Here is a 19,293-nt window from a genome sequence, read left to right on the forward strand (position 1 = left end):
TTCACTTCACGTATCTTTGTATCTTCCACACTGCTTCCAAAGTCTTCTTCGCCCTCCCTTTTTCCTGCGTGGATGAGTTTGCAGACCTTTGTTACCAAATAGCAGACATTCTGTATCAGTTATGTCTCCAGTGTTCTCCAACTTGAATAACTCTACCTCATTGTCCTGGAGTTGTTAGTATTATTGTACTCCTTTGTATTAGGCCTAAGCACACTTGTGCGTTGCTGATTTCTGCAGTGCATGTCAGTGTGTATTACACAAGGACATCAGAAATGGCTTAGAAAGCTTTTTAAAAATGTACTCCAAAGCACCACAATATACTCCAATGCGCGCACACTTTTTTTTGTGTGCCTCTTGTTTTATAACACTTATGAACCTGAAGTCTTATTTTTTTTCTTATATATTACGGTAAGTGTTACCTCACATCCTAAAACATTGTATTTCATCAGCGGTTAATGGCCCCCCCTGAAGCCACAACCCACCCCCTCACCCCATTAGGTCGTAGAAGCAGGAAGAGGCATAGTTGTTCTCTGCCTCATAGAGGTCAATCGCGGCCATCTCCACCCCCTCAATTTCCATAACTCAACCCGCCCTGTATGCATCTATGCGTGCACTCTTGTGCCGACTGGAGCCGCGACCTGGAAGTTCTCAGGGGTCGCGGCCATTTTATAAGGAAGTAACTGATTTGTACAGGGGCAAATCTTGGAGAACGAGAGGCGGCGGAGATGCGGTAAGTATTTTTCACTGCCCAGCTATATTTTTTTAATTTAAATTGAATTATACTTCACGTTTGCTCTAAACTACATTTTATTCACGATTGAATACTGCTTAAGTTTAAAACATGCCCCCCCCTCCCCCTTCCATACCTAGCAGGGCATGAATAATGATTGCATAATATAGCCCACTAAGACTGGAATTCTAAGAACAACCACTGTGAGAGAGGAGTAAGCAGAGGTAAAGGAAGGGTTTGTTAATAATTACCTCTATTGAAAGCACATATGGAGGTGATTATTACCACTACAGCACCAATAAAGAGCTAATGCTACACCTGGAACAGGGACCTTGGTGCGATTGCTGCATCACCAATTGCTATGCTATTTGATCCTGCCCTACTTAGTGAAGCGTTTTATCAGCTGCCTTCACTGTTGAGGGATTATTTAGGTTTTATAAATGTATCCCTAGATGTGTTTCATTTAACAGGAGCTGTAGTGTTTTCCAAAACATGTTATTCAACATGCTAAGTGTAATGCTTCTGCAATTCACTCTATTGTGGTGCTGTAGCTAAAGTCTGGTGGGCTGAGCCACTGTCGTGTTGGAGCTGCACTACCGCAGTAGTTCCTGGTGTGCTTCAGCCTACATTAAACTGAACTTAAAGGGACACTTAAGCCAGAAAAAAAGTTTTACTCACCTGGTGCTTCTACCAGCCCCCTGCAGCAGTCCTGTGCCCTCGAAGCCACTCACTAATCTACTGGTCCCCCGCTGCCAGCTAGTTTCGTTTTTGCCGACAGGCCCGACAGGACTGGCTACGCGTAGCTTTCTCCACATTCCCGAATGTAATTACCGCTATTGCAAAGATAGGCGTTGCCGCATTACCTACACATAGATATGCGTATTTTTGTACGCGTTGCGGCCCATAATGGCGCTAATTGCAGTCGAGAATGCGGAGAAAGCTACGGGTGGCCAGTCCTGTCGTGCCTGTCGGCAAAAACGAAACTAGCTGGCAGCGGGGGACCAGAGGATTAGTGAGTGGCTGCCAGGGCACAGGATTGCTGCAGGGGGCTGGTAGAAGCCCCTGGTGAGTAAAACTCTTTTTTTTTTCTGGCTTAAGTGTCCCTTTAAAGAGGAACTGTAAATTCGCTGAAACCAAACAGTTTAACTTACCTGAGGCTTTCCCAAGCCCCCAGCAGCCGCCCTGTGCCCTCGTTGGTCCTGCCCGAGCCTCCGCTCGAGCTACTTTCGTTACCGCCAACTTACAAGTCGACGGGCAACTGCGCGCCCCGGGCAATGCGACGCTTCCTTTGCACTCCTGCCTGCTATAGCTGCTATAGTGGGCGGGAAGGCGAAGAAACCGGCGCATTGCCCGGGGCGCGCAGGCGCAGTTGCCGTCGGCTTGTAAGTCAACGGTAACGAAAGTAGCTCGCGCTGGAGAGCGGAGGCTCGGGCAGGATCGCCGAGGGCACAGGGCGGCTGCTGGGGGCTTGGGAAAGCCTCAGGTAAGTTAAACTGTTTGGTTTCAGCTAATTTACAGTTCCGCTTTAAGTAAAATGGACACTGCCAGACATATTCCCTTTTAAAGGGGACCAAAGGTGAGAGGCATATGGAGGCTGCCATATTTATTTCATTTTAAACAAATTTTCTGGCCGATTTACTGTCAGATCGATTATTTCCAACATGTCCGATCAATTTCCGATTGATTTCCGTTAACTTTAATAGGAAATTGATCAGAAAATGCTCGGAAATTGATCGGAAAGCAAATCGAACATGTTGGTAAAAATCGATCTGACAGTAAATCGGCCAGAAAATCTCATAGTGTGTACCCAGCATTAGATAGGACTGGATTAGCCACATGCTTGTCTCAGGTATGTGATTTAGACACAACTGATGAAAGATCAGCAGGATGCCAGGCAACTAGTCTTGTTTAAAGGAAATAAATATGGCAGCCTCTATATCCCTCTCACTTAGTGATCTAAGCAGTAGCAGTGGCCCCCCACCCTGCGCTGGTTATTTGTATGTCCAGGCAATGCATGCTGGGAAAGTAGTTCCCATTCCATCTGTAACATGCGCACTGTGCTCATTGGCTCTACAGATGTAGGACTCACATCCTTCTGCATATAGAAGTGACAGAGAGGATGTAAATATACTATAGTGCTATTAGTAAGTGGTTAAAATATTCCAGCGGCCCAGCAGGACCATACTGGCAGCCAGTGGATTCAGGTTAGTAAAAGCAAGAGGGGATTCACCTACACTTAGGGGACTTATATTTTTACAAGGAAATGTATATGGCAGCCTCTGGCCCACTATCGCAGAAAAAATGTAATCTACATGTAAACACATACAAATAAGTACATTTTTCCCAGAGTATAATGAGCTATAAATTGCTTTTCTCCTATGTTGTAGGTAGTAGATATCCAACAGAGCCGACAGGTTTAGTCAATGGAGGATTCTCAGCATGGCCTTTAGTCTTTTTATAAAGGCAGTCCCTGAAAAGGATCTACACAAAGATGCTGGCCCGTCTCCCTGCTCGCTGCACACTATTTTGGTAGCTGGACGGAGAAACTGACATTTACAAAGTACTTTTCAAAATAAAACCCTGAGAATCCCCCATGAAGAGATGGACTAGTCTAAAACCTGTCTGTTCTGTCAGATTTCTATTACCTACTGTAAGTGAAAGCAACATAGGAGAAAAGTATGTCTCATTTTACTCTGTAGGAAATGTACTTCATATTTGAATGTCTTTACATGTATTTAACATTTTATGATTTTCGTGATAGTGGTCCTTTAAGAGATTCTTTAAGTTGTTGCAGCTCCATTTTTTATATTCTATGATCTACGTTGGTCTATTTGTAAATTACTGCTAATTGCTTGTTGTTATAGTGATCTTTGCCTCTTAAGGTAGCCATACACTGGTCGATTTGCCATCAGATTCGACCAACAGATAGATCCCTCTCTGATCGAATCTGATCAGAGAGGGATCGTATGGCTGCCTTTACTGCAAACAGATTGTGAACCGATTTCAGCCTGAAACCGTTCACAATCTGTAGTGCTGCTGCCGACGCTCCCCCCGCCCGCATACATTACCTGCTCCGCCGGCGCGACTCCAGTCCCCAGGTCTCCGCTGTCTTCTCCGCTCTGGTCTGGTCTCCGGGTCCGGCATGCTTCACTTCTTCCTGCCCGGCAGGAAGTTTAAACAGTAGAGCGCCCTCTACTGTTTAAACTTTCTGCCGGTGCTCCATTTATTATGGAGTTGTAGAAAACTCCACCCCTTCTGGAGAGTAGTCAAACATCTAATCTGGAAGGTAGCGGAGATTCCAGTCTCGGAGGAAGCCGGGGTATATCTCCTCCATCTTAACGACATAGACCTAAAACAATATAGGGGCTCTTTGGGTATGCATATGATAAACGCGGCAAGGATTGTAATCTGTCGGAATTGGAAATCACGGAAGTGCCCTGCAATTCGGGAGTGGTTGAGTGAGATAGACTACATACAGAAAATGGAGGAACTCTCTTGTATAATATATGAGAGAGAGGCGTGGAGATGGGATAAATGGACTGAGTTTAAGGGCTCGGTGGAATATCAGGATTTTAAAATAAGAGAAATGGAGGAGATATATAGCTTCCTGGGCCTGGACGGGGAATAGGCCTCGTGGGTGAATGGGACTCATAGTGGACGATGGCACCTGACTACAAGGATTTAGGCAGAGGGGCGGGAAATCTTCCCTTTTTCCGTTACTGTGGTACGTGCTTCTTCTTCACATCTCGGATTTTTATCTTTTCTTTTTCTTCTTTTTTCTTTCTTTCTCCAGAAGCCTCGGGTGGGCTCCGGCTCCCCCCATCATTATAGAGCATGGTTGGTTACGTCTTGGCGTGGGGCCCCGGGTATAGGGGAGAGGGGCCAAGCGTATTGTGTTGTGTGGGGGGGGGGGAGAGGGATTTGGAGCCCGGGGGCTCACCTCAGTTTTTGAAATATTGTAATGTAAAGGAGTGTTGGATTTAGGTCTTTTGTACACTTGAAGGAAACTATTTTTCGATGTATCTTTTTTGACAAAAAAAAAACAAATTGGTCGTTGACCGAAAATAAAGAATAAATTAAAAAAAATAAACTTTCTGCCGGGCTAGAAGAAGTGAAGCATGCCGGACCCGGAGACCAGAGCGGAGACGGAGCAGCGGTGACCGGGGTGAGTCGCGCCGGCGGAGCAGGTAATGTATTGCCACTGTATTGCGTCAGTCGTCGGGCTCTCGAACGCCCCTAGCGACGCGCTTCCTACCCGTGGGCGATCGACGGTAATTTGCCGCACGGAGGGATCGATCTATTTCGGGACGAAATAGATCGAAGTGTAGCGTGAACGATGTGACGGCAGATTCGATCCCAGTGATCGAATCTGCTGTCGATCGTCGGGGAATCGGCCTAGTGTATGGCCAGCTTTAATACTTCTATTTGAGTCACTGGCCCAGAACCTTTATGCAAATTGACCGTTTATTCCTCTCTGCCTGAGCTGGCCGTCCGCTTGTTGCAGGTGTGACTCAGAAGTTGCTCAAGCCAAAAGTTCAGCATTAAAGCCAGACTGTTAGCGTGTATTTCCATAATGAGGTAAACAATACATCTTTCTTAAGCCCTAGTCAAAGGTCCATGTTGAGTGCAGCGCACTCTCTCGACCAGAACCCCCCAGAAATAAGAAACTTCTAGGTGGCACAACTCTGTGTACCATAATCTGAATTGCCAGTTTTAAAGCGAACCTCAAGCGAGAAAAGTATGATGCATTGAATTCTACTGTATGTCTAGTATGGATAATTATTAGAACATAGCAAAGAAAAGACTCATATTTTTATTTTCGATTAAATAGCTTTTTTTTTTTTTTTTTTTTTTTTTTTTTTTTTTTAACATTGCATCATTTTGTCACATTTGCAGTACAGCAACCACACTCTGTATTTTAAGCTTTAAAACAAACAAAACAGAAATAATGACCCTTTAAATTTCCTGCAGTAAAACCTTATCACCAGCTATCTCTCGCGTTCTTGGCTTTTCTGTAGTCCTTCAGAAAACAGGCCTGTTTTGGACATAAGTTGGGTCGAATAGCTCAGAGAAGCTTTTTTGCATAGATAACTGAAGTTTGTTTTTTAACTCTTCCTGTAATGGAAAACAATGTAAAACTCTCTTCTTTGCTTCTAATGTTCTATTTCCTGGCTGTACTACACATACAGTTCATTATCTTATAAGTTTATTTTTGCTTCAGGTTTGCTATAAACGTGATCAGCTAGCATAAAGTTCCTGTTCAGTCTCCACAATTCCTGCTTATTGTGTAAACCAAATTTCCGTCTCATCACCATGCAGGCAGGTTCCCCGAGTCAGATGATCAAATCGTACTGTGTTGTGTAGTTGGGGGCACCATTAAAGCGGTGTAGTGTCTGCTGACATACTTGATGACCTCGTTATGTTCGCAGACAGCCTGATATATATTTTGTGTTTGCAGAGACGGCGTTAGGGACGAGCTTATGCATGAGCAGAGGCTGAGATTACTACAGGAGGCTGTGTGTGTATAAAGAAGGGGAGGTAAAGCTCGTTCCAGCATACATTGCTGTTTGGTTTGGCTCAGGCCTAGTTCCTGCTGCTGGCCGGGCTCCACATTTAATGATCGCACCTCACGCACCTCCACACCGTATCCTTCTCTTGTGTTTCCTGGCTGCACAAGTTTCTCTTAATCCTGCGCTGCCAGGGCTCTGTGCAGACCTATGCAGCACAATCCCTGCTGGCTCTCTGGGCTGGGCTCCTCTTAACCCACTCACTGCTGTGTTCTGTTCATTTCCTGCAAGCAGGTGAAAGGAAAGCACATCCCCAGATTTTGACATAAAGCAGCCAGGAAGCGGGACGTTAGAACTTCATTGTGGATGCTTTGCCTTTTTAACTCCAGTTTTCCTCCAGCACAAACAGCCTCTTGTTCTTGGTTAATAAATGCTTTATAGTCTCTCTCTGGAAATGAATGGGTTATGGCACCTCTCGCTGAGCTCCCCATCAGCTACAGTTTCCATCATGTAATCTGGTTTTAGCAATCATTTCCTGGAGCAATTCCAGCCAGTGCTCAGTCTGGAACAAAAATCCTTTGGAAGTAGCCCACAGATCAGGCTTAGGAGGCAGTGAAGCTGCCGGGTCCACTTTTCGCCCCGCAGAACCACCCAGAGAGTGCCGGCTTTAGGATTTTCCTGCTTACACTGTGGAGAGAATAAAAAGTGGTGATTAATGCGGTCCTCAGAGTATTTGCTTGCAATAGGTCGGTTATTGGTGAATTTAAGAATCGAGCAGTCAGTATTATGTTACTTCAGGAATACACCTGTAATTTATATACAAAATATTTAACCTTCTGTCATCAAATTGAAATAAATTTGACACTGCTTACATCGTAAAGTATTTGCGATAATTCAGGTTGGAGTGAGCTTGAGATGTCTCCCAGTGCATCACTGCTGAATATATGCAAATTAACCATTAAGTCAAAGTCCAGATCTAAATCCAATTGAGAATCTGTGGCAAGATCTGAAAACTGCTGTTCACAAACGCTGTCCATCTAATCTGACTGAGCTGAAACTGTTTTGCAAAGAAGAATGGGCAAGGATTTCAGTCTCTAGGTGTGTAAAGCTGGTAGAGACATACCCTAATGGCCCATACTCACGGGCTACAATTGTCGCCCGTGAGTATAGGCCATCGCACGGGCGCGCACCCCAAACTGTCGCCCGTCGCTGATGTCGCTAGGCGATTGAAAGTTTCAATCGCCTGGCGACAGTCGCCGCCGCACCTCCGCCGCAACTGTCGCTAGTCCACGTGAGTACGCGGACTAGCGACAGCAACCTCCATTGAGGTATGCGGAGCTTCCGGCGGGGGGAGGAGAAACGTCGGCGACAGCTTCCGTCGCGCCGCTGGTCCCTCTTCCCCGTGTGTACGCGGAGGGACCTGGCGAGGAGCTGTCGCCGGCCTGTCGCCCACACGCTCACGTGTGCTGGCGACAGGCCACTTTTGCTGCCCATGAGTATGGGCCATAGAAGACTGTCAGCTGTAATTGCAGCAAAAGGTGGTTCTGCGAAGTATTGACTCAGGGGGCCGAATAATTACGCACACCCCACTTTGCAGTTATTTATTTGTAAAAAATGTTTGGAATCCTGTATGATTTTAATTCCACTTCTCATGTGTACACCACTTTGTATTGGTCTTTCACGTGGAATTCCAATAAAATTTATGCATGTGTGTGGCAGTAATGTGACAAAATGTGAAAACTTCAAGCGGGCCAAATACTTTTGCAAACCACTGTATATGTAAAAAGGTAGAATGGAATTCTGTTTAGCAACCAGCCATTTTGTACATTAAGAAAACTTTTTTCATATGCGTGAGATGTAACTCGAGTCGTTTGTAAGTAGGGGACTGTTTATATGTGCAGCAGGCTAAAAAGGCTATGAATTCTCCCAACAAGATAGAAGTTCTCAATGCAGACTCATAAAACCAGGCAGCAGAAATAAGATAAGAAAATGAGTAAAACTGGAAATATCACCTTATGTCTCTTACTTTATGATGTACAGACTAACCAGCACGCTCATGGTGAACCAGAACTCATTGGAGTGTGTAAGGGGCTACAATGGTCCTAAAAGCCCCCTTACTAAAATACTAAGGAAAACAAGAGTTTGCTTTCTTAAAACCGAAAGAATTTGTGATAATTCAGGTTGGAGTGAGCTTGAGATGTCTCCCAGTGCATCACTGCTGAATATATGCAAATTAACCATTGTTGCCCTTAGAAGCTAAACACACCTCCAGAACCGCTGGAATGCAATGATGTGTCACCTTGGTAATTTGTACAGAGCCATAATAATCCAACATGCATACAGACTGTTTCGGATTGTTTGATCCTCATCAGTGCATGGCATGGATTAATTTGGCTCTATGGAGTAGGGCTTGTAACACCGAGAGGTACAGACTAACAAGCAAGCTCATGGTGACCCAGAACTCATTGGAGTGTGTGAGGGGCTACAATGGTCCTAAAAGCCATCTTACTAAAATACTAAGATATTTTTCCCCGGATGAGTAACTCGTCTATACTGCCATGGAGGTTAAAGGGAACCTTAACTGGGAGGTATATGGATGTTTCCTTTTAACTACTTGCCGACTGCTTCACGCCGATGGGTGTGGCCAGGGCGGCAGCCCCAGGACCGCCTAACGCCGATCAGCGCAAAGTCCTGGAGCAGCAGTTTGCAGGAGATTGCGCGCAGAATGAGCGCGCATCTCCTGCTCGGGAGGCGGAGCTCCGCCCCGCCTTCAGTCTCCGAGTGGCAATCGCCGCTCAGGAGACTGTTAGACGGCGAAACCGCCGTCTATTTACATGTACAGCGCTGCGATCAGCAGCAGCGCTGTGCTGGGGACAGCCGTGTGACACATGAGAGCGATCGGCTCTCATAGGCAGAAGTCTATGACAGCTGATCGCCATTATTGGCTGGCTGGGAGGTGGGAGAGATTAAAAAAAAAAAATAGTAAAAAAAAAAAAATTACAAAAATATTAATAGATTTATTTAAAAATAAATAATAAACAAGGGGGGGTTTGAGATCAGACCCCCACCAACAGAGAGCTCTGTTGGTGGGGGGAAAAGGGGGGGGGGGGTCACTTGTGTACTGTGTTGTGCGGCCCTGCAGCTTGGCGTTAAAGCTGCAGTGGCCCGATTTTAATAAAAAATACGGTAGTCTGGTCTTTAGGGGGGTTTACCACTGTGGTCCTCAAGTGGTTAAACCATACCAGTTGCCTGGCAGTCCTTCTGATCTCTTTGGTTGCATTAGTGGGTGAATCACACACCTGAAACAAGCATGCAGCTAATCCAGTTTGACTTCAGTCAGTGCACCTGATCTGCATGCATGTTGAGGGGCTGTGGCTGAAAGTATTAGAGACACAGGATCAGCAGGAGAGTCGGGCAACTGGAATTATTTTAAAAGGAAACATCCATATCCTTCTCAATTTAGGTTCCCTTTAAGGTAGGGACATGGGGCTTTGACTGTGGTAGGAATCAGTTTGTGAGCTTTTTGTGAGCTCCTGTGAAAAACAGTTGGTGACATGATGTACAGGTAGTCCTCGATACAAACGGCATGGATTATGTGTGTCCATGGGAACAAGTCAAAAACATTTTTTTTTTCAAATTGACTTGTAGTTTTTGAGGAAAACGATGTAAAAAATTCAAAGAAAAAATGGCTTTTAAACTTGTATAAGCAGGTACATAGGACAGAGGTGACACAGAGAAGGACAGTGGAAGCACAGGGGAGCACAAAGGAGGTACAGGGGACAGAGATGGCACAATGTTCCGACTTAAGAACAGATTCAGGTTAAGAACGAAAATACAGTCCTTTCTCGTTCCTTAACCGGGGACTACCTGTACTGTGTAAAGTGCTACAGAAGATGTCCGCACTATTTGAATACATAGGAATAGTAAAAAGCCTGACTAAACGCAAAATCTTACAAGGCATCATTTTGAGGCAGCTTTTACCCTAGGTTTAGTCTTTAACGATCGCACCGCGCCCAAGAAGTCTCACTGCGCATTATAGCTGCAGTGCTAACAAATAAGTGATGCATACCTTCTATTACATTACTTTTAGTTTCTGATTTAAAAATTAGTGGTATAGCTCTGCTTGCCTGCAGCTGTGCAACTGCTGACTAGCTGCCTTAGATTGCTCATTTCTCATAAACTATAAATCCGCCTCCTTATATAGACACATGATTAGTACTGTATAACAGGTATACTGTAAAATGTGGCCTGGTATCCATTTTTCTCACTGTTTTGTGGCCACCTAGTCATACCTGCTTTACAAACCCAGCAGCAGAATGCAGAGGAATATTTCCTTCTACAGTTTTATGCTTCGTTGTACAATTAGGCTGCTGGTGTGCAAATTTACTTTAATGAATAGGGGATGATTCCGCCTCTGGTGTCAGTGGGAGTGAGCAGTGATGGCACACCTCTTTCTTCCATGTGAGTGGCTTCTGCAGGGGAAAATTTGTATTATTATTATTATTATTTAGTATTTATATAGCACCGACATCTTCCGCAGCCCTGTACAGAGTATATAGTCTAGTCACTAACTGTCCCTCAGAGAGGCTCACAATCTAGTCCCTACCATAGTCATATGTCTATGTATGTATCGTGTAGTGTATATATTGTAGTCTAGGGCCAATTTAGGGGAAGCCAATTAACTTATCTGTATATTTTTGGGATGTGGGAGGAAACCGGAGTGCCCGGAGGAAACCCACGCAGACACGGGGAGAACATACAAACTCCTTGCAGATGTTGACCTGGCTGGGATTCGAACCAGGGACCCAGCGCTGCAAGGCGAGAGCGCTAACCGCTACGCCACCGTGCTGCCCATATATTTGTATAAACTTGTGTGTCCTGTTACTATGGGCTAAACGCACTAACCAGTGGAAATGTTGCCATGCGTAGACAGCAGGGCTGTGGAGTTGGTACAAAAATCATCAGACTCCTTAGTTTATGAAACCTCCAACTCCAGGTACCCAAAATTGCTCTGACTCCTCGACTCCGACTCCTTGGTCTAATTTTTACAAAGGCTATGGATTTGGTTAAAAAAAATAATCAGACTCAAAATCCTATGTTAATTGAAACCTCCGACTCCAGGTACCCAAAATTACTTTGACTCAGACTCCACAGCCCTGGTAGACAGCCCCCTTGCAATATTACTGGTACTACAGCCAGCAGTGTACTGCAAATTACGCTATTAGCATGGCCTGCAGTACCTACGGTAACACACATTACTAACTGATGGCGGTAGTACTGGTAATTTTGCCTTACTGGTTTAGGTCAGTGATAGGCAAACTTGGCCCTCCAGCTGTTAAGGAACTACAAGTCCCACAATGCATTTGCCTTTATGAATCATGACTGTGGCTGTCAGATTCCTGCAATGCATTGTGGGACTTGTAGTTCCTTAACAGCTGGATAGCCACTTTTGCCTATCACTGATTTAAGTTTACATGATAGTTCTGCACTAGGTTGGCAACATACTGTGTGGGTTTTACTGGAATCTGTGTAGTTCATTTCAAGATATTATCCATTTTTGTATGCCTGTGACCTGATGGATGTGTACGAGTTGGACCTCTGTATTGCAGAATATCTTCCATAATTCCTATTCTGTTTATAGTGCAAAACTTCATCAGAGCCTTTCAGCCGGGAGAAGAGGGCCAGCACCCAGCCCTACGCTGGCCGGCCCATACAGCTGGACAAGTTCCTCCTTTCCAAGGTCAAAGTGCCTCACACCTTCGTTATCCATTCGTACACTCGACCGACAGTATGCCAGTATTGCAAGAAGTTGCTAAAAGGTCTGTTCCGTCAAGGGCTACAATGCAAGGACTGCAAGTTCAACTGTCACAAGCGGTGTGCACCGAAAGTGCCTCCCAACTGCCTCGGGGAAGTTGCCATAAATGGAGGTATTGTTTATTTAAATCCAGAAAGGTCATACTTTTTTATTTAATTTTTGTTTAATATACGTCCATGTCAAAGTTATAGGATTTACTGAAATATTTTTTACGTATGAACATTCCTATTGTGTGAACATTCTTCTAATATAGGATCCATTTCGATGTCTGTTTTGCAGTCTATAAAATGAACTTAGTGTCAGTTTTTTGCCTTACGTGTGAACCAAGCTTTAACGGACTTACCCAGGAAAAATTCATCCAGCTGACAGAACTAATAAAAAATAAAAGCTTTTATGCCCATAATGTAAATTATCATATTGCATTGTTTTCATTATTAACTGTAGCCATCACGTTTGGAAAAAAAAAAAGCTTCCCCGAAAGTATTAGAATGAATGTGATGTTTACGAGACTCCGTAATGTGCGATACATAAAAAACACACATACCCATTTTTTAACATGAATGTGATCATAAATTGGAAACTGTTTTACAAAAGGAGGCTGAAAAATGTTGGACTACATTATAATATGTTGACTTGGTTTTTCAAATCTGTGGCATATTGTACACAGTGATGAAGCATACAGGGGGTTGGGCAAAGTGGGTGTGCAGGGCTGCAGCTCTGTTCATTGGAGGAGGCACTCCATGGTAAACTGCCTTGATTGGTTAGCTTTAAGGTACGTTCACACGCACTACCAAATGCAACGACGGGTCCGGCGGATCCGTTGTTGCATTTGGTAGTGCGTGTGCACGCACCTATAGAGTTTGGTATCTGTTGGTATCTGAGGAACCCACACCATTGTTTGAGAAACATTCTCTAGCAACTTCTCAGCTCCACCTTAGAAATGTGGTCAGTTTGTCATTTTGCTGCTTAAAATATTGATTATTTTACACCCCAATAACTAACCTTCACCTGTATGCACTAAAATCTAGGCCTGAGAAGTAAATGTAGGAGTGATTATTGGTGTTTGAGCACATCACTCCACTTTATTTTAATGAATTTACATTCAAGAGTAAGGGTTTATGGCGGGCACCATCTTATGAGGTAGTTAGATGTGATTTAACCTCTTAAGGCCCAGAGGTTTATACCCCTCCTAGTGACCAGGCCATTTTTTACAATTTGCCACTTCACAATTTTAACAGTTTATTGCTCGGTTGTTCAACTTGGCACCCAAATGAGTTTGACCTCATTTGCTTCTCACAAATTGAGCTTTCACTTGGTGCCATTTGATTGCTGCTGCTATATTTATTTTATTTTTTTAATTACTAAAAAAAGATGTTTTTCTTTTTTTATTTAAAAAATATATATATTTTTGTATTCCCCCTCCACCCCCTGAATTGCCCCTAAACTACGTTACATACACTACACTTTACATAAATAGATATATGCCTGTGCCAGGGAGTAGAAGAAATAGTTTATTATTGTAATAAATAAAAGAACCAGCCTGCCAGCGCTGATCAGTCGCTGGAATGCTGATCGCTAGGGACTGCTGTTTACAGTGACGGGAGCTTGCGCTCATGCGAGCTCCCGTCTAATCTTGCTCCTTGCGAGATGATGCCATATGGCATCGCTGAGGAACAACAGAGCCACTCTGCCGCCACCAATCTGTGTCAGGCGGTTGGCAAGTGGTTAATATGTTGCCTTCCTTTATGATTTAGCCACTTTACCCCCGCGCGTACGGATTTCTCCGCCCCTTTTTCCATCCTTTCACCCCCAGGGACGGAGAAATCCGTACTCTGCGCACTCCCGCCGCTGTCCGCGCTCCCGCTTGTAAACACGCCGCCCGCCGCTAGTAAACACGCCGCCGCCCGCTCGCCCAGAGATCAACGGACGGGAAAATCCATTCCCGTTCGTTGATCTCAGCCCCGCAATGATCTGCTGCCGCTCGGCTGAGCAGCGCGATCATTGTGAAAAATAAAGTCCCAGCCTCTTTCTACTTCCGGACGCTTGCAGGTCGCCTGAAACTAATTTGTAATGTTGCCATCTTGTGGCCAAATAGTAAAACTACACCCTAACCATTTTTTACACACAAATAAACTTGTTTTACACAAAAACGTAACTCCTTACCTCCCACACTCCCCAATTTTTTTTTTTTGTAATTAAAAAAAAAATTTACAATTTAAAAAAAATACATAAATAGTTACCTTAGGGACTGAACTTTTTAAATATTTATGTCAAGAGGGTATAACACTGTTACTTTATAAACTATGGGCTTGTAATTAGGGATGGACGCAAAACTAAAAAAAATGCACCTTTATTTCCAACTAAAATATTGGCGGCAAACATTGTGATAGGGACATAATTTAAACGGTTTTATAACCGGGATAAATAGGCATATACATTTAATGGGTTTTAATTACAGTAGCATGCATTATTTAAAAACTATAAAGGCCGAAAACTGAAAAATAATAAAAAATGTTCCCACATTTTTTCCTATTTTCCCATTAAAACACATTTAAAATAAAATAATTCTTGGCATAATGTCCCACCTAAAGAAAGCCTAATTGGTGGCGAAAAAAACAAGATATAGTTCATTTCATTGCGATAAGTAATGATAAAATTATAGACGAATGAATGGAAGGAGCGCTGAAAGGTGAAAATTGCTCTGGTGGTCAGGGGGTAAAACCCCTCAGTTGGGAAGTGGTTAATATTAGTTTATATATTTTTTTTTCTCCAAATTGTTCAATTTGATTTGTTACCTCCCTTTCTAGACTTGCTTAGTCCTGGAGCAGATGACGTGTTGATGGAGGAGTTGAGTGACAATGACAGCGACCCAGTCTGCCCAATGGATGAAATTGATGAGCCGCTAACCCCAGACAATGTGAGTGGATGCCAAAGTGAGAATGGAGACATGCCGGAAAGTGACCAAGATCAAGACACCTCAGACCGTATAATGATCAGGTGAGCGAGAATTGGGGAATGGTGGTAATGGGGACACACAGAAGAATGCTGTGAGTAAAACAAAGTAAATTGGGAGTATGAACCAGTGGTGTCACAGGCTCAGTCGCAGCAAACCTTCAAAGTAGACCAATCTGACCAGTATTGTCTATAAGACTAAATCGCTTATCAAACATAATTTAGATTGTCACTGTGGATACAGCACGACTGGCATCTCATTTACAATTTTTTTGACAATCCCACTATAGCCTGCTTATGGCCCCGTGATTTTGTGATTTTCTTCAGCATTACTAGTTTAACCACAAGGATTGTTTTATGAACTTAGAAGTTAGCTTAAACCCAGACATAACTAGTTTCCCACATTAATGACAGAGCTTGCTTCTCTACAACTTCCATATGTAGCCAATGTTTCATATAATTTAATGGAGCCTTTTGGGAGCCCCTGCACTACAGACCTCCATTGCTGCAGGCTATAATGCTCCCAGAAAGGTAAGTCTGTGCCCCGCCTTCTTGCATTGTGAACAGTTCAATATTGCTGAACTGAGCACTAACTACACCCACAGAGCATGCAGAAGCCATCTGTCTGAGAGCAAAATAATGTCATAAATCTTGTACCTACCACTTTCAGAACTACATATACATTTTACTGATCTTTACAGAGCATTTAGGTTGGTAGCTCTAGAAAGATCGCTGTACAGACATGCTGTTTTTGCTACGGGCTGAGAAGCTATGTCTGCTCTATGGAGAGGAGAGTCTTGCCAGAGGCATCAGATGATGGGAACTACCTTTGAAGTTCCTACGGTGACCAACAGGCATCCAGGGCAGATTGCTAAGGGGAGGCCAGGGATATTGAGTACACTTGTGCACACTTTAGGTTTCCAGTCGGCATGATTGGGAATGATTACTTTGGCAGAAATAATTAGAGGAACTGTAGTGAAAATAACCTAATGAATAAAATTGCTACTTTTTTTTCAATATTCATTTATAAATTAATTAGTGTTTGCCCATTGTAAAATCTTTCCTCGGCCTGATTTACATTGTGAAATTTATCACAGATGGAGACATCTTTAATTCTGTCAGGTGCATATCTGCAGAATGTTTGTTTCTGAGAAGTCAGTAGCCAGTTGATATAAAGAAAATGATGTGCAATCTTGCGCTAATCACACCAGGCGTGACAGGGTGTATAATGCAACCACTAGCAGGTCCTTAGTAGTCCTGGCTGAAGGAATGACTGTGGAAGTGGAAAAGAAACAAAAAGGAGCGCTCCGTTGTGCATTAAAGTTATTTATTCCTCGAACACGCAAAGTATTAAAAAACACTTACTAGAAGACATTAAAATATAGGCATATCATGGGCGAAAGCCCGGTAAGACAACCGTGGGTGGCACAGGGCATGTGTAGTCATGGCGATCTAAATGAGGCGCACATTTGTACATACTCCGTCACATCCAATTGGTAACATCAGCCTGATCACGGGCAAAAGCTTCTCATTACCATGCAACCGCCATAGCGGGCCGCATACTTTTGTACGTATTGAACCCGACCGTGTGTACGCGTTGCCGAGGCAATGTGGAAGTGACGTCACATGGAGTCGGAAGTTCAGCAGCGGTATGTGACGGCCGCTAACAGCTGAGACTACTGGCGTTTAATCACATACAGCAGTGTGTAGCCAGCACCAATTGAATTATACATGGCACAGGTTTGGACTAAAAGCCAGCCAGCACACTCACAGTTAACATCCCTGCATGAGCTAATGGGAATGGGTGGAGATGTGTGAGGGCGTCGCCTGGAAGGGGTAGGTCAGTCTCAGCCTCCACATCATATTTAAAGAGAACCAGAGACGAAGCACCCTCATGTATTTTATTACATTTATCAGTGGGAACATGACAGTAAACACCTACCCTGCTTTTAGTTTCATTCTTATCTGCTTAATTAGTCTATTAGCAGCTGTGATAAGAATCCCCGACTGGCTCAGTCTAGGTTTGACCTGGAATCATTATAGCTGAGTCACTCTTCTGTGGAGTCTTTTCAAGCCCAAGCCTGCTACCTCCTGGCTCAAATTTCCTGCTTTGCATGCTGAGAGCTGTGATGACATGGGAGGGGCTGCTCCTGCTGAGAGAGAAGCTCTGAAACAGTCAAGTTTTCAGAGCAATATGCAATATGATCTGTGTGCGCTCTGTCTGCATGCTGTAAATAATGATGATGACTGCAGTTTCATTCCTATGAGAGATACTTCCTACAGGCAGCTGCACATCATACCAAAATGAAAGCACACAGCAATCTTTCTCATATAGCCTAGATAGCAGCATAGTCTCATATAGCCTAGACAGCACATCCAGAACAACTCATAACCCGGAAGCAGTAGAGATATGAGCCGGCGGCCATATTTGATTTTTCCTGGAGCAATAATGGATAAAAAACACAAAAAAAGGCACACCAGAGCGGCGAAATTATCAGGTAGAGCATTTATTCTTTACAAGCTATCAACTGATATGTTTATTTTGTGTGAAACGTTCATCTCTGGTTACCTTTAAACCCATTGTATAGATGGGCACTTCAGCTCTGACTTGAGCCGTGTGATGCTGGGGGATACTTTGGTGGTGGTTGGGGGGTTCTCTATTATTTTTGCACTTTATCTTGCTCCTGACGAAATCTGTTTAAGATGAAACATGTCGAGCACTGTTAGCACTGTTTATATGTATTGCACTCCCTAATCCTTGTATTATTCCCCTGGCTTGTTTTCAGTAATTGTGTGAGGGAGACCTGCTGCGACTCTGTAGATGCAAAGAGCTGCCATATTTGAGCATTCTGGACAGCTTTTTTGCATATCTATTGCACTTGCATAAGCCGCTGCAGGGTGGTTCAACTGTACACCCCACACAATACTGTTTTGATTTTATAAAATAAATAATAGTGCTGTGCAACCAAAGTCTTCAGGGTTAGCCACACACCCCAGCTTGTGTGCTCAGACCAGCTAACTGTTCTCACATTCTGACAGTGAACTGTGGGGAGGATAGGCAAAGACACCCGCTTTGGTCTGCAATCTATGCACCAACATATATTTTAAAACCTATACCGTATTTTTCGGACTATAAGACGCACTTTTTCTCCCCCAAAAGTGGAGGGAAAAAGTCAGTGCGTCTTATAGTCCAAATGTACATAGCAGTGCCTATGTTTTTTCTAGTCCCCCGTGTCTGGTGTCCCCCTGTGTGCGTTGTCTGAGTGTCCCATTAACGTTATTGAATGAGGAGACCATCAGATTTTAATATACTGCAGTAATCAAAATAAATGAAAAGCACGTGTGTGAGGAAAGATGGCAGATCGCTGCATTAGCTTACCGAAGAGGAAGGAATGGAAGAAATACAGCGCAAACGCCGCCGCTACCATGTGGCTTTCACTAGGTTAGATGACAACAAAGCCATTTACCAATCAGGTGGGGGAGCGCTGCCCGAGTCAGCCAATCCCAGCGCATACGGCTACTGCCGGTTTGTTACACCGCCCGATAGTCCCGAGGGCGGGATCATGTTCGTCATTGCGGCCAATCACTGCACGCCCTCAGTAGCTGGGAGTGCAGTGATTGGCCGAAATGACGAGCATGATCCCGCCCACGGGACTATCGGGCGGTGTAACAAACCGGCAGTAGCCGTATGCGCTGGGATTGGCTGACTCGGGCAGCGCTCCCCCATCTGATTGGTCAATGGCTTTGTTGTCATCTAACCTAGTGAAAGCCACATGGTAGCGGTGGCATTTGTGCTGTATTCCTTCCATTCCTTCCTCTTCGGTAAGCTAATGCAGCGATCTGCCATCTTTCCTCACACACGTGCTTTTCATTGTTCTCTCACTCGGCGCTGGTTCAGCGCCCTGATTACTGCACCATATTAATATCTGGTGGTCTCCTCATTCACTAATGTTAATGGCAAACACAGACACCGCACACAGGGGGACACAAGGACGGGGGGGGGGCGGGGGCAGTGCATGACATAGAGGGACACCAGAGAACACAGGGGGACAGATAATGACACAGGGGGGACAGCAGAGGACACAGGGGGACAGAGAATAACACAGGAGGACATAGAGGGACACCAGAGGACACAGGGGGACAGAGAATGACACAGGGGGACAGAGAATGACACCGGAGAACACAGGGGGACAGAGAATGACACCAGAGGACACAGGGGGACAGAGAATGACAGAAGGACATAGAGGGACACAGGGGGACATAGAGGGACAGAGAATGACACAAGGGGA

At 44.3% G+C, this 19,293-nt stretch overlaps 1 protein-coding gene across 1 annotated transcript in view; it reads left to right on the forward strand.

The window, feature by feature from the left end:
- The window catches only part of PRKD1 (protein kinase D1), a 256,322-nt gene that overhangs the window by 178,248 nt on the left and 58,781 nt on the right, over positions 1-19,293 (forward strand). The window contains exons 5-6 of the mRNA XM_068253887.1: positions 11,879-12,164; positions 14,860-15,049. Of these exons, the coding sequence (XP_068109988.1) occupies positions 11,879-12,164; positions 14,860-15,049 (476 nt within the window). The remainder of the gene's footprint in view (positions 1-11,878; positions 12,165-14,859; positions 15,050-19,293) is intronic.

The sequence above is a fragment of the Hyperolius riggenbachi genome, chromosome 9 (genome assembly GCF_040937935.1).
Source record: "Hyperolius riggenbachi isolate aHypRig1 chromosome 9, aHypRig1.pri, whole genome shotgun sequence".
NCBI classification, from domain to species: Eukaryota; Metazoa; Chordata; class Amphibia; order Anura; family Hyperoliidae; genus Hyperolius; species Hyperolius riggenbachi.